At 39.1% G+C, this 19,763-nt stretch overlaps 1 protein-coding gene across 1 annotated transcript; it reads left to right on the forward strand.

The window, feature by feature from the left end:
* The first annotated feature begins 12,011 nt into the window (after nt 1-12,011).
* LOC115924572 (solute carrier family 15 member 4-like) lies at nt 12,012-17,820 on the forward strand. The gene is made up of 5 exons (XM_030987044.1): nt 12,012-12,432; nt 13,094-13,280; nt 13,823-14,023; nt 15,194-15,325; nt 16,601-17,820. The coding sequence occupies exons 1-5, from the start codon at nt 12,046-12,048 to the stop codon at nt 16,864-16,866; spliced, it is 1,173 nt and encodes a 390-aa protein (XP_030842904.1). The 5' UTR covers nt 12,012-12,045; the 3' UTR covers nt 16,867-17,820.
* Nucleotides 17,821-19,763: the final 1,943 nt, after the last annotated feature.

Consider the following 19,763-nt stretch of genomic DNA (forward strand, 5'->3'; position numbering starts at 1 on the left):
TATTATCATTTTTAGGGGTTGGGTAGATAGGGTTAATGCTTCCTTCGTTTCTTTCAACGCATACAAATTTTTCATATTATAAACCGTAACTATGTAAATAACGAGACATCCGAAGAATCATGTGATGTTTCATCATACGTTCAGAGATGCATATTAGGTAGAATTAATGACAACAAAAAGGCTTTTTTTATGAAATATTTCGTATTATCATTTTTAGGCGTTGGGTAGATAGGGTTAACGCTTCAGTTGTTTCTTTCAATGCGTACAAATTGTTCATATTATAAACCGTAACTATATGTAAATAATGAGACATCAGAAGAATCATGACTTCATGTGATGTTTCATCATACGTTCAGAGATACATATTAAGTAGAATTAATGACAAGAAAAGGGTTTTTTATGAGGGTTCAAAGTCTACACTCTGGAGGTCTAGCATGTGGGCAAGTCTGCAGGCACAAACTCTGATTTGAAATTTCACCATAATTCCTGAAGCCTTTAGCACAGCCTAGCTCTGTCAATCCCGGGGGAGTTACACTAAACCCTAAAATCGATCTTAAAGTCGATCCGATCGATTTTAATGGCCTTGAATTGATTTTTAAAATCGAAATTAATTCTAGTTGATAAAATACTCCCCTGGCGTGCCCGATGTACAGAGCCGTCATAGTACGTCTAGACTCATGATGAAACGAATATCCTGCAGTATATCTACTGATGTCAGTGTAGGTTTATGATCGATCTCTTCGTTAGAGAAAGATGGTAGTTGGTTTTCATGTGCATACAATATGTGCAGGCCATATTTCATTGACACCTGAAAATGAATGATAATGCCTTGTGCCTGCAAAATACATCAGCCCCCCCCCCCCCTGGAAATCTTGTCCGTCAATAATTGACCATTGGCTCTGAATCAATACCACACTGTCAATTTTCTCTTCCCCACCTCCTTTTTCAATCATTCGTATTTGTATCAATTAGCATAATGCACCTGACGTCATGTTCTATTTATAGACCATTACTCTCCATCTAGCTCGACATACTTGGTAACGAGGGGATCAATGTATTTCTTTTATCACCGACTTATCGCTTATGGGTTACGTTATCTTTTCTCACCCACCCACCTCTCTCTCTCTCTCTCTCTCTCTCTCTTTCTCTTTCTCTCTCTCTCTCTCTCTCTCTCTCTCTCCTTCTATTTCTATCCAGCTGTCTCTTCCTCGCTCCGTCTCTCTTTCTCCCTCTTTTCTCTTTTTACCTTTTCATCCCTCTTCTTTTTTCTCTTTCTCTCTCCTTCTGTCTCTTTCCCTCTCTCGCGCGCGCTCTCTCTCTCTCTCTCTTTCTATTTTTCTCTCCCCCTCTCTCTTTTTCTCTTATTACTTGAATGGCTGTTAATTCAATAAGACTGGTGATTTCATGAACTATTTCGTAATACCATTTTAGGGGGTGGGTAGATAGGGCTTCCTTTGTTTCTTTCCGTTTGCATACAAATTGTTCATATACAAAAAGTCATGTAATTATAAACCGTAACTATGTACATAATGAGACATCAGAAGATTACATGTTTCATTATAAGTTCAGAGATTAAAGGTACTATGTCCCATTTGCAGGCCAAAAAATGAAAAAGTTAAATTCCAACTGCATTTGAAAGATAATACTAATTTAGAACTTCCCTAAAAAGGTGGGGCTTAAAAATGTCTTAAAGTGGGAAAATAACGACTATTAGTTGTCAAATCGACTTTAGAGCTATAGAGCCCTAAAGTAATAGTCTTGATTTTCAGACAATTGTACCGAACGGTCATACGTTTTATGCTGCGCAATGATTCAATGAGTTTAATCTTGGCCATCACACAAAGTGGGTTATTGATGTAGACATATGCTCATGTACCCTTTACAACTCTTTTCATGATATGTTATTACCACAGAAGAAAAAAAAGCCAGTCAGTCACTCAATAGTGTCTGACAGTGAAGTTTAGCAAGTAAACGGGTTTCCTTGCATAATTTGAATATGAGGACACTGCTAACGTTTAAATTTCACAGATATGACATACAAGACATATTCATAATTCCTGCAAAGTTCTACAGAATTTGAGGTTGGCTGCAAAAGGGACATAGTACCTTTAAATAGAATTAATGACAAAAAATACAATTGTTTACACATGTATTTAATTAAGTACTTATGATTCTCAATGATATGTTGTACTTGTGAAATTACTATGTAGCAAGGTTGTAAATGTAAATATGAACAATAATTATCGTCTATGGGCATCATAAATGAATGAAATAAAATTATCGGACACAAAGGCTTTATATGAGGGTTCAAAGTCTACACTCGCGAGGTTTGACATGTATGGTGGCTAGTCTGTAGGCACAGACCCTGGTTTTAAATTTTACCTCAATAAAAACCTTGAGCAGAGCCTAGCTGTGTCAGTCCCTGTCCGTGCTCTGAAGAACTTTTTTTTCCTTCTGTTTTTATTGTTATTTCTGAAAAATTAACAGAGTAAAAGCAACAATATAATATAAAATATCTTAAAACTACAAAACAGGCACCCGCTCATGCACCCAGTGCTCTGAAGAACTTAGGCAGTATGCCGTCAAAGTCTAGTCACAAGTACAGACACTGTCTCTACGCAGAACGAATTAAGACTTTGCAAACTACATGATGGCCCTTTAGTGCCATCACCAAGAACACTTTGTCCGCCAATTGACCACTGGCTCTAAAACAATACCGCACTATTTATTAATTATCTTATTCCCCCTTCACCTTTTCAATAATAACTAAATTTTGTATCAATTAGCATAATCTAAACAAGATATAGTCATACAATCTTAAGTTAATATTTGATTGAACACAGCTTTCGAAGAGTAGCCTTTTTGATCAAAGTATTCTCAATTAACTACGCTAAAGCACATAATCAAGTCATTTTGCCATTGTTATATATTTCATTAGTTTTCTGTATCTTTTACATATTCTATTGTTTTTTATCGATATATTTTTCGTTGTTTTGTATTGCTTTAACTCGGCTTTCATTCTGATACATGTCTGAGTTATTTTCCAGATAAATCAGATGACAATTACAAATCAGATAAATCAGATGACATGACGATTGAAATGATACGTGATTTACAAAGATCAAGTCAAAATACATTTTTCTTTTCGTTCTCTACAGAAATTCATAAATTCTGTACTATCAGACTGACATTTACGTCACGCAGGGTCACATGGCTTTCTACCGACAGGCCTATTTTAATTGTTAATAAAACCGCGTCGATTGTACAGTTTGTACGGTTTGTGCCTTGTATTTGTTATGAATAATCCTGTCGGCGGCTCAGGCTCTATGTCAATGCAGCGGGGGGCGTTGGTCAGCCCACAATCTCTCCAGAACATCCCCTACCTGCTCCACGACAAAGATGGCGCAATCCACGAATTTAGTTTTCGCCGTGAGAGCTGAAAGATTCTAGAGATCTATGGTCTGTGACCAGAGCATCTATAGAATTTAGAAATCGCGAAAATTTCGGATGGCCCATGTTATAGCCCCCATTTGCTATTTCAGGATTAAATGTGTATTTATTTTTAATAAAACGAATGAAACATTAATTTTCTTTAAGATTGAAAATGAAAATTTCTTGATTTAACTCTATCTTTAAAAATAACCACACTAATCATCTTAAATTTTCTTTCCCCCCCCCCCCAAGAAAAAAGATCTTCGTTGTTCCCTTCTTGCCTAAAGGGATTTACCCAACATATTTGATGGTAAAAATATACCATACATGAAAATAAAACGCTCGTTCACACTTCGATCAAAACATAAGATCTTAGAGTATAATTTACTAACTCTTTGCGATTCTGATGCCGTGAGGACAACGTTTTTTTTCCATCATTTTTTAAACGTTGGACACTTTTCGATTTTCAATGACAGGTCAATGCGGTCAAGATGCAATCTCTCTCTCTCTCTCTCTCCCTCCCTCACTCTCTCTCTCTCTCTCTCTCTCTCCCTCTACCCCTCTCACCTTCCGGGTGATTACGGGTTATTGTTACAGTTATTATCCACTTGACATTATTTGAAGATTATTCTTTTTGCTGGTATATATATACTGTACTTTAATTTGTGAGGCTGTTATTTACACCTGAAACAAAAGTGAAAGTACTTTTGTAATAAAGGCATTTTGGGGACATATTTTGATGGGTGGGGATGTTAGACCACATCATACGCCGAAAAATTTGCGGCTCGATTTAAAAGAGGAAATAACAAGTAGACAATCTTTTTAGAGTTTCAAGATAAGGTTTGCCGTCAAAGGTTGCAAAAAAGCCGACAGTCTTTTCGGAATGGGCGGTGTTCGACTCTCTAAGGACATCCCTGGGGTGTTTCACAAAGATCCTAAGTTGAACTTGTCTCTAAGTTGGGCTTAAACATTATGGAGAGCCATTTATAGCCCTAAAATGAAATGTATCTAAAAGCAAAAATTGAAGTATTTTAGACTTTTCATAAATTCCACATAAAGAACATGAAATTTCCTTGATAATAGAAATATGAATGATTTGAATCAAAATATAAAGTCTTTTAATATAACTTTTACAAAATATTTTGCCGGATGCTAACGGCTTTCCATAATTGTTAAGTCCAACTAAGAGATCAGTTCGACTTGGGATCTTCGTGAAACACCCCCTGGTTGTATAGTCGGCATAAAGAGTATGCCTACTAGGTCAGGCTCATACAACCCCTAGGTATTCTAGAGTTCGATAACATAGATACTTGTGAGGGCCTGCAGGTGTTACATCACATGATCGATTCATTCCACGTCAAGTATGTTAGCCAAAAACACATAGCAGTCGACGGACTCTTCGGATGTAGATTCTGGCAAATTGACGAAAGACCGTCAAAGACCCGAGATGTCTGCCTTTATGGACAAGGGTATGGAAAAGACAACGAACGCAAACCTAGACAGAAAAGAATCGTGCTCTTAGAAGGAGTTCATACCACCTTTTTAACAACTTGTGAGGGAGGAATCTAGAGGAGCCAGAAGTAGTCTCAGCGGAACATTATATTCCGAATGAATATAGTCTCTCGTAAACCAAGTGTGAATGATTGATATCTGCGAATTGTTAGTTTAAAAAAATGATAGGTATCTAAATGATCTCATTTGACGGAGACAAGGTTGAGGATAGAAATTTGAAATAAGGAAAGGACTTTAGTGGCGCTAGGCGAATTCACCAGACCTAGAATTGATCATCGATTGGCTAAAGGAGTAACAGGGATCATTATCCTCCACCATGTTGAATGAGTTTGATGCGACTGCAAAAGGCAAAGCTACCTCTTCGTTGACATCGGTTGAGCCATCAGGCGATGTCAATGACGAGAACGAACCCGTGGTCGACCAGGCTGCAGTGACCACGCCTCCCGTCATCGGAGGACAGCTCAAGAACACCCTCGGCAACATCGGCGACATGCTGGACAGCGACTTTACAACGGCCGACGGTCAGACCATCCCAAGGAAAACCATGGTGGCCACCGCATGCGTCATATTCACCGACTTCACAGCGACTTTCATCGCCTTCGCCATCCTCGTCAATATCGGCAAATTCGGAGAGGAGTTTCTAGGTTACGACCGCGCCCAGCTCGATAAGTCGATGTTGATTATGTCCGGAGTCGATGCCGCGTTCTTTTTGCTGAACGGGTGCTTGACGGATGTTTATGGAAAGTACTATCGAGCCCTTCATATCTACAGTGTAATCTGTCTTGTAGGTAGGTTCATTGAGGGGGAACCCGATATTTTCTCTGACGGCAATAGACCATTTTCGTAATGTCTTCAAATTTAATGCATACATCTTCGTTAAAGGTGAAATACATAGAAAATCAGAAATATGTCAACTAATGTATCACTACAAACTGGTAAGCGAACAGATGGCCATCGTACAAGTTTTAGGTCAACCACATATCGGGTGATTTATAAATATACAAATACAACCTCCTCCATAGCAGCTGGGATATACGAGAGATTCGCCGGAAAAATAACGATGTTTAATGACGTCACTATATGGACCAATACTGCCCAAGCAGACGACATCCCATAAGAATGAACATAATTGTAAAGCTATTATTTGTCAAATTATAATGAGTTTAGTGTATATTAATGTAATGGCATGACAAACCATTCAGAAGGGGATATGACCCGATTCTGATAACTAAAATCTTTTGCTTGTAAATACACAGGATAGGGGTTAAATAATAATCAAAGAAACCAGACTTTTATATTGAAAACCCCCGGAATGATATTAAGGACAGCATTTGTTTCCTCTTGAAACGCCGAACATACCGCGTTGTGTGCAGCTGAATATACAATGGCGTCTTATTTTGTTTACAAGCGACAGATTCCTTTATTTTTGTATCGTTGCATTTGTCATCAAAATAAAACCATGCACGGGGTTTAGAGTGGGGCAATAGATTATACATTTAGCCTGACGGTAGTGAAGTAAGAGAAAGAACTCAAGAGAAGATGAAAACACAGGCACTGAAAATGTGTGAGATGTCATGGGATATCGCCTGCTTGTGCAAATCATGTCCATACTGTGATCTCACACATCTCAGCAGCGTTCGGAGAGCTCTTTAGGTGCTATGCCGGGGCTGTATTTAAGCGTTTTGTAATTCATAATAATCATTACTTCGAATGCTTCCAAGCATTGAATTTTGATAACCTTGTCGAATCAAAGTTTTAATGTTGCAATAATGAAAATAAAGTTAGTTTTTAAAATCAATGAATATCTACTTTAAGCGCCATGTTACAAATTATTTCATTTACCTGTCATGAATATTTGCATTTTAATAGTGCGAATGTTTGCGTACACTAATTGTTGCTAGGTAGGACAACAACTATGGCTCATCCTAACTAACAGCACGAAATGTACGCAGTTCCCATTCTGACTATTGAAATACAATTATGAAATTATTTAAACGAGGCACTTAACACAGATTTATGCATTAAATTTTATTTTATAACGACTTTAATTCGTCGAAGATCATGGGATGTGGGTTGGGTATAAGTGAAGAGTTAGGGTAGGGTATAGTGATTGGTCCTGAATTGAAGTTGGGAAATCGGTAATTAGGTTAATTAGTGTTCGAGACTGACCGCTGAGCAATTGCTACCGAAGCATTTGCCATAGAATCAGATCCGAAAAGACATCAAAATAGAGACAATTCAATTTCAATTTATTATTTCATAAAAAATCACATACAATATATTTACATTGAGAATTGTGCTGGATCATTTTCACCCGATAAAGCCAATGGCTTGAGAGAAGTGGGTGGACCCATAACATAAATGACAAATGTGGAAAATACAAAACATTAAAATTCACAATAAAACAAAATGCAAGACGTGTACAAGACATTACAAACTAAAAGAGTGCAAAATAGCTGTAGTTGCACTGGTAAAGATTAGTCTCCGAAAAAGTAGAGGAAATAGTACAACTGGAATAGATACGTGAGTACGAATCAATGAGAAAATGTCATCATAATTTCACACATATCAATAACATGCCTACATATTGACTTATACATTCTTCATTGATTTGGCAAGCTTTGGGTAGTTCTTTGGAGTGATCTACTTGAGGGGCACTTGTTGCGATAGGGCCATGAAAGTCTTTCCTTTGTCCAATATTGCTCAAAATCATTATCTTTCTACTGAAAACATATATTGATTTTACCAGTTCTGCAAGAAACATGTCATTATCGGATTATGATGACAATAACGTTTATATTTTTTGTTTTAATAGACATTTGTTTTGTAATTACGCTATACCGAAACCAAAGAAAAACAGTGGCAAATTCGATCTGTCATAGGATTGTTACAATCACAACCCCCCCCCCCCCCCCCCCAGAAAAAAAAAATCTAGAAGAAATTTAATTTAAAATGTGAGTAAATTGTATTATTGTAGTCCCTAAAGGCTCGCTAATGCCTAGATTACATTTGCCCCTGGCGCCGTACGATAAATTGGTCTACGATTTTTTGTGCAATTTTTAGGGCATCGTAGGAGGCTACGGGCTACGATGTTTGTGCTTTCATTATCTTCGAGCATCGTGCCATTTCTTGTATTGGCCCTCGGGGGCAGGCCGGGGATTATTCGTACAGAGGCTGCTTGGAGATTGTACGGAAATCGTGCAATTGCAGTGCAGTAGCCGTGCAGTATCCGCAGCCTCCGGACTGAATCGTACGGAGCTCGTGCCGCTATTGTGCAGAGGTTGCGCGAGAAGGCGCGGTGAGCGTGCAGCCGCCGTGCCGTTTTTGAGCGATTTTTTGCCCCCATGTTCATCCCAAAATCATGCGTTTGCTGCACGCTCAACACGAGACCTCCGCGGGATGCCCGTGCGGGGATCGTGCAATGCCACATACGACATGTCTCCGGGCTACGGGCTTACGATTTTTCAAATTTGTATAACTTCCCGTAAAATAAAATCGTAGAGGCCGCGGAGTCCGTGAATCCGTACGAATATCTCAGGGCTGCCTCCTGCACGGAGGCTGCACGGAAAAGGGTACACGGGCAGGATACGGGCTCCGTAGACTAAACGCAGGCCAAATATAATCTAGGCAGCTTTTGGGCAATTCAATTAAAAAAACTATACCCTAATCTGGCCAACTTAATTGCTCAATTTATATGGCTATAATGTAAGCGTGATTGAGCAAAACGTTGTCTACGTTAATTGGGCGTAAATGCCGTGTAAAACAGTTTTACCCATTTTTTTTCAGAGTGCTTCAGGATGCCAAGAGCAGCTGCGTGCTTGTCTTGCATTTCGTCAGGGGACTAGTTTTGACGGTCGTAATTGATTACTCTCTCATGATATTTCAATTGGCAACAGTGGTAAAGATTATCCCATGTTGCGGGTAGCGTAGGTCATGTAGCCGTGTCACGTGTGGTTATTCATCATTCATGTTTGGGCGACTCGACAAAATTAGATCATGCTGCGATTGGAGTGGGTAAAATAACCCATGGAATGACAGATATAGCTGGGGTTTTTAGTCAATCAATTTTATTAACTGGAGGCATGGCGGGAGGAAACCCCACTTTAATTCAATTATCAATTCAAATAAATTTATTTCCATAACTCATTCAAAACATCAACAAATGATAAAATAGAAATGAAACTTATTTGTAATAATACAATCTTAAAGCCTCTTTAAAATATTGGGAGCCCCCACAAACTTGATGGCAAAATTACACCTAAATTGTATAATGATGCGAATGAGGAAATCACTTAACACACACTTCTGCAAGGATTTTTAAAACAAATATGTTTGAAGATGAATATTAACGAACAAATACAAAACTGTGGTTTTCTGCGTACAACACGAAACCTAAATATGGTATTTTTTCATCAATATTCGTCTTCAAACGCAATTGCTTTGAAAATCATTGCAGAAGGGTGTGTTTAATGATATCCTCTTTTACATCAATATACAATTAAAATGTGTTTTTTTGTTGTCATACTTTGTTGACAAATTTTAGGCTCTCAACACTTAGAGAGGTTTTAAATGACGATAAGTAATCCAATTTCAACTGGAAACAAACTAGAACACAATTGATGAGGGCTCTCGAGTCTCTACCTTCATACGAGATATCTGGAATTCGATGCGTGTTCGGTGCTTACACCCCTGGACAAAATGTTTTACCCACGTTGTCCCTCTCGACCAATTCAAGGTGTCCTAAATACGAAATTGGTGGATGACATTTGTTTTCTTCAATTATTAAACTGCCATAATAGCAATTGCAATACCTTCAGGACGAGGAGTATAACAAACGAGGTTGCCCTGGGAACTAAAATCATATATATATATATATATATATATATTTAAAGGTTTTATTTCCACATTAACTGCATATTTAAAGAATTTTCAAAGCAACGCATATACAAGGTAACAAAACATGTACATATATTCGACAGAATAAATGATTTTATGCAAGTAATTAAATACAAATGATGCTAACAATAATCTGCAGCATCAACATTATGCTTTGATTAAGGTTACCTGTATATAATAGGCCTACATTTGTTACAAAATATATAAAAACGAAAAACAACACTGAAGAAGAACAAAAACGGGTGTTTGGTGCAGCCAACAACGAGTGATGATAACTCCATCATGATGACCTTCTTAAGCATTTTCATACTGAAGTAGAAGTTTATCTTCAAGTGATATTTAAAAGTGCTTAAATTGGGCAGCAGTTTGATTGACATGTCCAATGAGTTCCAGTACACCAGAACAATAATTTAATAAAAGCATATTCTTCTCCTAGGTACCCTCATCTTACCCCTGCTTACCTACAGTTGGTCCGTCTTCGGCCCCTCCTATGTTATATCCATCCCAATTCGTCGAATCGTCTTCTACACAGCTCGAGTCATTATCAGTTTGGGAGTCACCGGCATCAACACCACGGCCCCACCCTTGGCAGGCAGGTTGGTTCAGATGTATGGTAAGGCGAGCGTCCAAAGTTGCTTTCACTAGTGAGTACTGCATGAGGTTTCCTTGACATTGCAACAGCTCAGTCCCAATGCCAGTTACATTTGAAACATAGGTCTACCTTTCTTCTTATTTGGTTATAGACGAAGGGGCAGTGCTTTATTTGAGATTTGCCTGACATGGCAACAGCTCAGTCTGTATAACCAATATAATGTATGAGACCTACTTCTATCTTTTCACTAATATCTGATCATAGAATAAGGAACAGTTACTTTATATACATCTATCATTTCTTTTCTTTTTCACTTTAGCCCACATTTTTTGTTCACAAATTTTGCAAAGAATGTTAGTGTCCCACAGGTGTATTTTCTATATGTGTTTAAAAGTTATTTGTTAAATGTCTAAAGATGTGTTGATATATACATGACTTGTATATTTTTCTGTCATATTCAATTATTTGTATTCCGTTGTTGAACGCAGAAATCAATTCAATCAACAACAAAAAAACATATTCTAATTCAGGGGGAAAAAACACAGTTAATTCATATCTAAAAATAAATCTGATCCCTGGGTTTTATCAAATTACTTCTTTTCACCCCTTCCTTAGCATTTACATGGCGGTACGAAGTGCTAACCTGCTTGCTGTCACAAGCCTAGCCTTCATCCAACTCAACATATCCTTCTTCTCTGGATACCTATCTACCCTGGCGTTTAAACTCCTCAGTATGTACTGCTTGTTCTACTGCCGAAAGAAATTTCATCTGAACACCGATCACAGTGAGTTTACCAAATTAAAGCCCCATTGCACTACTTATCATATTAGCTACTTGCGCTCTCTATACAGCCAATCATGCATAAGCTGTACCCGTTGATCCCCCATGATGCCCTTTTCTTAAGTTAATTGAGAGCTGATTTGATGAAATAACAACCTGCCAGTGACCTCGCAGGGAGGTCTAATGCCTCCATGCTTTAAAGTTTTCTATTTTTGAATGAGTTGAAGATTTACGGATCCTTTATCTTCATCTGAGGTTTATATCATGTTATTACCATTTTCTTCACATGCAGGACTTTTCAGATTTGCAAAATTGGCACCGATATTCTTTTCATTAGTGCATTTTCTATTTTATAAATCTGGAAAGAAAATGCATGGACAGAAAGTTCTAGGTATAAATTTAAACAATTTGCAGGCTTGCTTTGTACAACAGTGATTTTCATTTTTGGGTACTCATTTATAAAGTAGCTGGCAACAAACGATTTATTTCATCCCGCATGGGTGTAGAACGAACGGGAAGGTTGTTCTTTTTGCTTTATGACTCTGAAACAAAGCCACAATACCTGAATGTGTGAGGAGACGCAGACAGACGGCTACATCAGAGCAGTTGAATTTGCCAAGTCAAGAGCAAAGGTAGTGTGCTAGTGTCTTTGAATCCGAACTAACATGCAGAGTAGTATCTAGGTTAATCGTATTTAACTGATTAATCATTTTCCCGATTTTCAGGAGAGACAGTAGCTACGAAGGTGACGAGAGAAGCAGCCGGTGCCATTATGACCAAACTGTCAATAATTTGCCCCTGCTGCACCAACCTCCGCTCTTCCGTCCAAGCCATGGAGGAAGAAAGCATGGAGCTGATTAGTCAGAGCACCATCAAGTCCATCTCCTCGACCAGGGCAGGGGTTGTGGCTGTTGAGAAAACACTGACGAAGTTGTCTACAGCAGCCGGCCCCTCTGGAAGTGCCTCGGTAGCCTCGACCACGGATCCAGCTACAACATCTACCTCGTACGGGACTGTTGATGTGAAAGCATCGGTTCTGTCTACATCTGTCAACCCCTCGGGAACGGGAGGTGCCTCCGTAGAAACATCCTCTACTGTTGAAGTGAGCGTAGAGGAAAGAACAGAAGTTCTTCCAGAAACAGCCAGCCATGCCTTGTATGTCTGCTGCGCCATTCTGCTACTCTCCTGCCAAGTGCCCTACAGTATCCTGCGTTATCAGGTCGGTATTTGAGAAAACTAAATTTGGAAACCGCAGAATACCCCTCCCCCTCCACACAACCAACTTTATCCCCGGTCCTAGGCTGAACGCTAATCCTAAACTCCATAATCCTAACATGAACCTTTTATTAATTCATTATGTTTATTCTGCATGCAGTAGTTCGGAATTGATTGACGGTACTCACTATTCGCTGATTAATTATTTTCTTATACCTAATGAACCCTGCAAGTGTTTTTAAAAAAGGATAAATGTTGGGAGCGCTGCTACTTATTAACTTAGGATTTTTTTGTTCATGTATCGTTACCTTGTGATATTTAGCGTTTGCCCAGATAGAGTAAATGCAACGGAGCCAGATAAAATGGAATTTCGTTTAGGTTTTCTTGGCGTAGACGGCATCTCAGCTTTTAAGTTCAATGGAAATTTTGAAAAACAACAATTAAAGTGTAAAGTAGATCAATAACACACCATTCTATTTTTTACCTACCTTAAAAAAAGACCATTCTAGTTTTGTTATTTCTTTTGTGGTAAGTTTGTTATCATTTTCAAAAAGAATTTTATAATTTTTATCTCGACTCTTTTGTTATCACCCTCATCATAATTATAATCATAATTAACAGTGACATATTTGTTAAGCCCATCATTATTGTTGTATACTATGTAGATCTCCTCATCCTTCATCAGTCAGGCTGAACGCATGAGGCCGACGGTTCTAGGAAAAGATATTGATCCCGCCCTCCTCCATCGATATCTTCCGCTGCTTGGTATTGCACTCGCTCCAGTCTTTGAAATTTACATCTACCCCTACATCAGTAAGAGGTTCATTACAATGACGATGCCCAACCGAATGAGTAAGTACGCGTATTCGACAAAGTTTGACCACAATGCTGGGGTGTCGTAGAGGGCGTTTCTCCGCTTTCCATTAGGCCCTGGACCCATTAGTCTTTCTCACGTTTGGTCCTATGACGTACATGTATGCCATCAGTTTGTTTTGCCCTGCTATCCTTTAGACCCGACTCCTTCCTTCATGCGTTTGGTCTTCTCACACATCTAAACCCTTCATGCGTTTGGTCTTCTGACACATCTAAACCCTTCGTACGTTTGGTCCATACCTATTATTAGTAGATCCGGTTTATGGTTCCATGACCATTATCCGTCAAACTTGTGGTCCTTGTTTCCACTAGCCCGTTGTTCTTATGGTCCTACCACCCGTAAGGCTTTTAAAACTTTTTTGTCGGTTTTGCCTCCATGCTCAATTTTTGCTTTAGTTTTAACTCTCATCGGTCCTCCGTCCAAAGAATGAGAAAGGTTAGGGTTTAGCTTTCATTGTCGAAAAAAGGTCAGCCCCCAAGAAGCCGCCATGTTCTCATAAAATGTTATGTTTTCAATTCAGAGATTGGGATCGTCTTTGCCACCTTGGCGGTTTTATTTGCCGCCTTCGTGGAGACGGCTCGGATGACGTTCATCCACCGAGGCCAGTTCTTCGACCAGGATGTCAACAACCAAACCGTGGTCGCTTCGAATCTTACAATAGGTACACTGATACCGCAGTATGTACTGATGGGTGGAGCTGATATCTTCATATATATCGCAAGTAAGTGACGTCGTTCGTTGTTCAAATGCGGAATCAGGCATCAAAATAATGTCTTTATTCTTCATTATTTGGCGTATGAACTGCAACTGACCCTATCAATACCTTTATATACCTCTGTTTAGAAATCTAGAGCCTATGAAAAATAGCCAGGTCTCACATAGCAGTCAGTATATCTGTAATAGTGCCGTTGTTGAAAAAGGTTCCAGTCATAGCTTATTTCTGCACACTGCCATTTACCAAACATTCTTAGTTCTTTGAAGTAGAGAAGTGCCTTTTTGTGACGAAACCCGGAGCCGCCTATACACAGAGTTAGGCCGACCTGGTTCGAGTTGGATGCAACTACTACTACTGCTTTGTTGGGCAAGCACAAAATAAAAAGAATATACGCCATGTCATATTGCTCCGATTGTCTCATTTTCGCTCGCGTGAACATTGCCAGCACAAACCACTGACCTCTACCTCCTGAACGGATCATCGCACATTCCCATTCACTATACGTTACGTACTAAAAGGCTGTATTGTCTGACCGTTCATGAATATTCATGTTTTTGCTAAACTCGGCAAAATGTTTGCTTTTACTAAATGGAAAAATTACGGTGGGGGGTTGGATGAAATGGACAAAATGAAATAGGCAGAAGTGATCTATGATAATTCATGCGTTTTATGTTTCGTGTGCTGGACCTATAATCTTCAAATCGCTTGGTAAACTGAGTCCAAAGTTAGACTTGTTTCACATGTGTATTATAGGCAATGGCGAGCTTGCAACCTATTTTGAAAAATTACGGTTGGTGAACTTTCAAAAGTCAATGAGACATGAGGGCTCAAATGAAAGAGCTAGTGATAACGTACGTCGGGGTGGATGTGCTTTTCGTTTAAACAAAAAATGAATTTTTAACGATTTTTTTTTTAAAACGTCCATAGGCTAACATGTTAGGCTGCTGACGCTGACCATGCTCTGACGATAGGGGGCGTCGTGAAATGAGACTAAACGGAGCCATATGTGTGACCCAGTGAAACCAAGTTGGCCAAACTCTGTGTAAAGATGGCTCTGACGAAACCACAACAAAAGCGCCATCTTCGCCTCCCGCCTACCAAACTTCTACTATATAGAACCGCTCCTAAACATGTGATCCAAACATATTTTTATGTCGTGTCATCTTCTTTTATCAGGTCTGGAATTTGCTTTCAGGCAGTCCCCAAGAACCATGCAAGCTATGGTGACAGGAATCTTCTTGTTTTATGCAACCATCGGCCAAATTTTGGGCATACTCCTCGTACCACTTATAAACATGGTCACGGCAGGTAAGGTTCATTCCAATATAGTCTTGCTAATTCATGAAGCACACGAGGCGTTATTGCAATTGCGCCACTCAAACACTATACTATTCAGTAAATTCTTATACAGCGCACTATCCTAAAACGTCTTTTTATTGTGCTTTTCATGTTAATAGCGTAGCATTTTAAGATATAATTACAAAGGCAACATAGACTACTACAGATAAGTGGGGAAATGAACAATAAAACAACGTGGTATACAAAACATTTTGTGTGACAACTCTGGCAAAAGTCATAACGATCTGTAGGGACCTTGTGTTTACTGCATAACAATCATCAGGGGGGGGGGGGTTCACAAACATTCTAAGTCGAACTTAACTCTCAGTTGGACTTAAATATTATGGAGAGCCATTTGTAGTCTTATAATGAAATATATTCAAAAGCAAAAAATTGAAATATTGTAGACTTTTCATAAATTCCACATCAAGAACATGAAATTTCCCATGATGATAAAAAATATGAATGATTTGAATCAACATTTATGCCTTTTAAAATAACTTTTACAAATATTTTCAAGGATGCTAATGGCTGTCCATAATTGTGAAGTCCAACTTAGAGATAAGTTCAACTTAGGATCTTTGTGAAACACCCCCCCCCCCCGGTTTTCATAATTTACTGAAATGAAAAACGCATTGTGTGCATCAGGATTACTCCAAGAATTTTAACCAAACTCTCATGCCACATGTGTGGTTATTTACCATATTACATTTATGTGTGAATTATACTTGACTTTTGTGAGAATTTCTGTTCATTGTGATCATTCTAAAATCATAATTCCCCGAGTGCTTCTAGACAGTTTCTTTCGTATTGTTGTCGCTTCACCAGGGGGCGTTTCAAAAAGCCTTTTTTTTCAATGACAAATATCAAGATTCGGTGACAAATCTGATAACCAATCAGAAGCAAGGATTTGAGTAGCTTATAACACAAATTGTTATTTGTCACTGATGATAAGTTTTGTGAAACGCCCCCTGATCTATTACAAGATCTCATGTAGGGTATTTTTCAAGCAACTCCAGATAAGAACACCTATTTCATTCCCTAGTTATCTACAGCCAAGCCTGTTTATAAAGGCAGCCTGAGGGAAAAACAATTTTGTTAATGAAAGGTTTTTCAACTCACATTTCCTTCTAGAGGGAGACAATATCGGTGATCACTATAGACAGATGGCCTTTATACAGAGTTTTCCACTAAATGCAGGTTTGATTGTATTTTTTTCTTCAACTTTCAATTTCTAAAATCTAGCTGACCCATGGTATCCACCCGAGATCAACGATGGACATCTCAATTACTATTTCCTCGTCTTGACCGGCATGAGCCTGGCCAATCTCATCATCTTCTGTCTCATAGAGAAAGGTTACGAAGAAGCGGGTAAATATTTATGCAATGAAGATACGGTTGACGGGGCGACGGGCGGTACGATGACAACGACGACTGCAAACATCACGACCACCACTGCACCAACAGGGCTTCCTCAATCTGCGACAGGGACGCCTTCTACGGCTGACTGATGATGAAGATTAAAAACACTGTAATTTTTCCAAGATATTGTTGTACATGCTATCGATTATTGGCAAAATTCTTTATCCCTCGTTTCCTCTTGACTCTATTAAAATCCTTTTCTCTTCCCTATATTCTATTCCTCTCTCGATTTGCGTTTAAGACACTTATCGAGTTGGTTTCTCTCTTTGCGAGTGTTTTAATTTTATGTACATTTAAGAACAAAGTAGGTTTAATTTTCATATAACTTCTAATTAACAAAAGAGGATAGTTTTATGCTGTAATTTTGATTCTTCATTAATGTGCTTGAATAAGTAATAAACATTGAAGGAAAATGATTTAACAAAATATTCTCGTATTATGAATAGCGACCCTCTTTATATCGTGTTATGAATAGCGACCCTATTATCGTATTATGAATAGCGACTCTCTTCTTGTGTTTTGAATAGCGACCCTCTTCTCCTTTCATGCATAGTGACCCTCCTTTAAGAATAACGACCCTCTTCTTGTTTTATAAATAGAGACTCTTCTTTCGTAATATGTGTAGTGACCCCCAGTGTAAATAAACAGCGACCCAAATTTCGTATTATGAATAGCGGTCCTTACGAGTAATGACCTACAATGTGAATTATGAATAGCTACCCTCATCTCACATTATGAATAGCGGTCCTTTCGAATAGCGGGCCTTATTTCTTTATAAATAGTGATCCCCTTTTCGTTTTATGAATAGCGGTCCTACAGGAATGGGAATTTCCACGTTTTGAATAGCGGTCCTTATGAATAGCGAGCAGACCCCGTCGGACCACATTAATTTTGCCGCAGAAATATTTTTAAAAAGAGTGAAAAAAATAAAACGAAAGGAAAAGGGCTAACTGGTATGGCTCCCAAACGCAATAGAGACCTTCAGATTCCACATAATCCGATTTTATATAATCTGTTTTGAATAGTTTTGTATATCTAATAACTATAAAACACGTTGAATTTGATGAACTGTAAACTTATTTGTATTTTGTGGAAGTTGTTATTAATGTCAAGTTTAACGAAACAGAACCGAAAGTCTGTAGAATGAAACGCCGAAAGAGACAGAGAGGGAGACACAGACAGAGAGAGACAGAGAGAGAGAGAGAGATACAGAGAGATAGAGAGAGAAACATACAAAGACAGACAGAGAGACATACAAACAGAGGCAGGGGCGTCGCTAGAGGGGGGTGTGGGGGGGTGCGACACCCCTCCACCTGTCAGGATATTGTCGGTAAAATTGCGCTGCCGTCGGTAAAAATGAGAAAAGGGGGAGGGAAAAAATGAAAGGGAAGAAGAGAAAAAAGAAAAAAAGGGAAAAGAAAGGAAAGAGAAGGAAAAAAAGAAAGGAAAGAAAAGAGGAGAAAGGAAAAAAAGAAGAAAAGAGAATATGAAACAAAGAAACGGGGGTGAAAGACAGGAGCAAGAGGGGGTAAGAGCCTAAGGGAACTAAGAAGAGGGGTACTTGCAGGAAGTAAGAGAGAGAGAGAGAGAGAGAGAGAGAGAGGGGTTGTTGGAGCAAGAAAGATACGCATATATGGCCTGTGTGTCGGGTCAGCGGTGTCGGTATTCTTGCTCGATCCTCGTGTACTATATCAATGCTTTGAGGAAACATCAAAGCTTCCGCGCTTCGCGCTAAAGGGGGGGGGGAAAACTGAATTCAGACAAATTGGGTTTATTAAGAGTCGAAAACGGTGCAACGAGTCGTCTGCTTTTGTCATAATTTAATGAAACGTCAAAGGGGGAGAAACTGAATTCAGACAAGGATTAACAGTCGAGAACGGTACAGCAAATCGTCTTTTTCTTTATAATAATTTAATGAAACGTCAAAGCTTTCGCGCTTCGCGCGGGAGGAAGCCTCATTCAGACAACGATTAAAAGTCGAGCACGGTTCAACGAATCATCTACTTTCTCTAATAATTTAATGAAACGTCTAAACGGGAGAGGGAAAACTGAATTCATATAAGGATTAAGAGTCGAGAACGGTACACCGAATCGTCTGCTTTTTCTCATAATTTAATGAAACGTCAAAGCTTCCGCGCTTTGCGCGGAGGGGGAGAACTGAATTTAGACAAGGATTAACAGTCGAGAACGGTACAGCAAATCGTCTTTTTTTTATAACAATTTAATGAAGCGTCAAAGCTTTCGCGCTTCGCGCGGGAGGGGTTGGGGGAGAAACTTCATTCAGACAAGGATTAACAGTCGAGAATGGTACAATAAATCGTTTTCTTTTCCTAATAATTTAAGGAAACGTCTAAGCTTCCGCGCTTCGCGCGGGGGGCCTATCACTCACACCCCCCTAATGAGCGCGCTTGGCGCGCTCTTTAAGTGATTCGCTTGCTCACTACCGCCCCTCCCTAAAATAAAATCCTAGCTCCGCGCCTGCATTTAAATTTATAGCTATGATGCTGACTAAGTTGACGAAATAATTCGTATATTTATGTCGTCGAGGAAAATGACCATTGGCGCATAGCAAGTACTATGGATAGTCGATAGGAAAAACAATTTAGCCTTCGGCCCCAGGTTTAAAGGGTTAAATTTGTAGATATTGGACGTTTAATTTTGTCGGTAATTGGTGGCTAGTTTTGTCGGTAATCGTTGGCCTCTACACCCCCCCCCCCACCCACCCACTGAAAAAGGTCTAGCGACGCCCCTGGACAGAGGTACAGGCATAGAGACAGAGAGAGACAAAGAGGGAGAGAGAAAGAATGAGACAGAGACAATGAGAATGAGACAGACATAGATGGAGACAGAGCCCCCTGAAGGAGATGGGAGGGAGAGAGAGAGAAAGAGAAATACAAAATGAGACAGTCATAGAGAGTGAGCAAGAGAGAGAATGAGGCAAACAGAGAGAGAGAGAGAGAGAGAGAGAGAGATCAGATTTCATGAC

Source organism: Strongylocentrotus purpuratus, unplaced genomic scaffold (assembly GCF_000002235.5).
Source record: "Strongylocentrotus purpuratus isolate Spur 01 unplaced genomic scaffold, Spur_5.0 spur5_scaffold_16, whole genome shotgun sequence".
In the NCBI taxonomy this organism is placed as follows: Eukaryota; Metazoa; Echinodermata; class Echinoidea; order Camarodonta; family Strongylocentrotidae; genus Strongylocentrotus; species Strongylocentrotus purpuratus.

Excerpts from the sequence above, each read along its gene's own strand:
- LOC115924572 (XM_030987044.1), top strand. The coding sequence starts at position 12,046 with ATGGAGGAAGAAAGCATGGAGCTGATTAGTCAGAGCACCATCAAGTCC. Across the intron at positions 14,024-15,193 it reads TATCTTCATATATATCGCAA|GTCTGGAATTTGCTTTCAGG; the intron begins GTAAGTGACGTC and ends TTCTTTTATCAG. Across the intron at positions 15,326-16,600 it reads TATAAACATGGTCACGGCAG|CTGACCCATGGTATCCACCC; the intron begins GTAAGGTTCATT and ends TCTAAAATCTAG.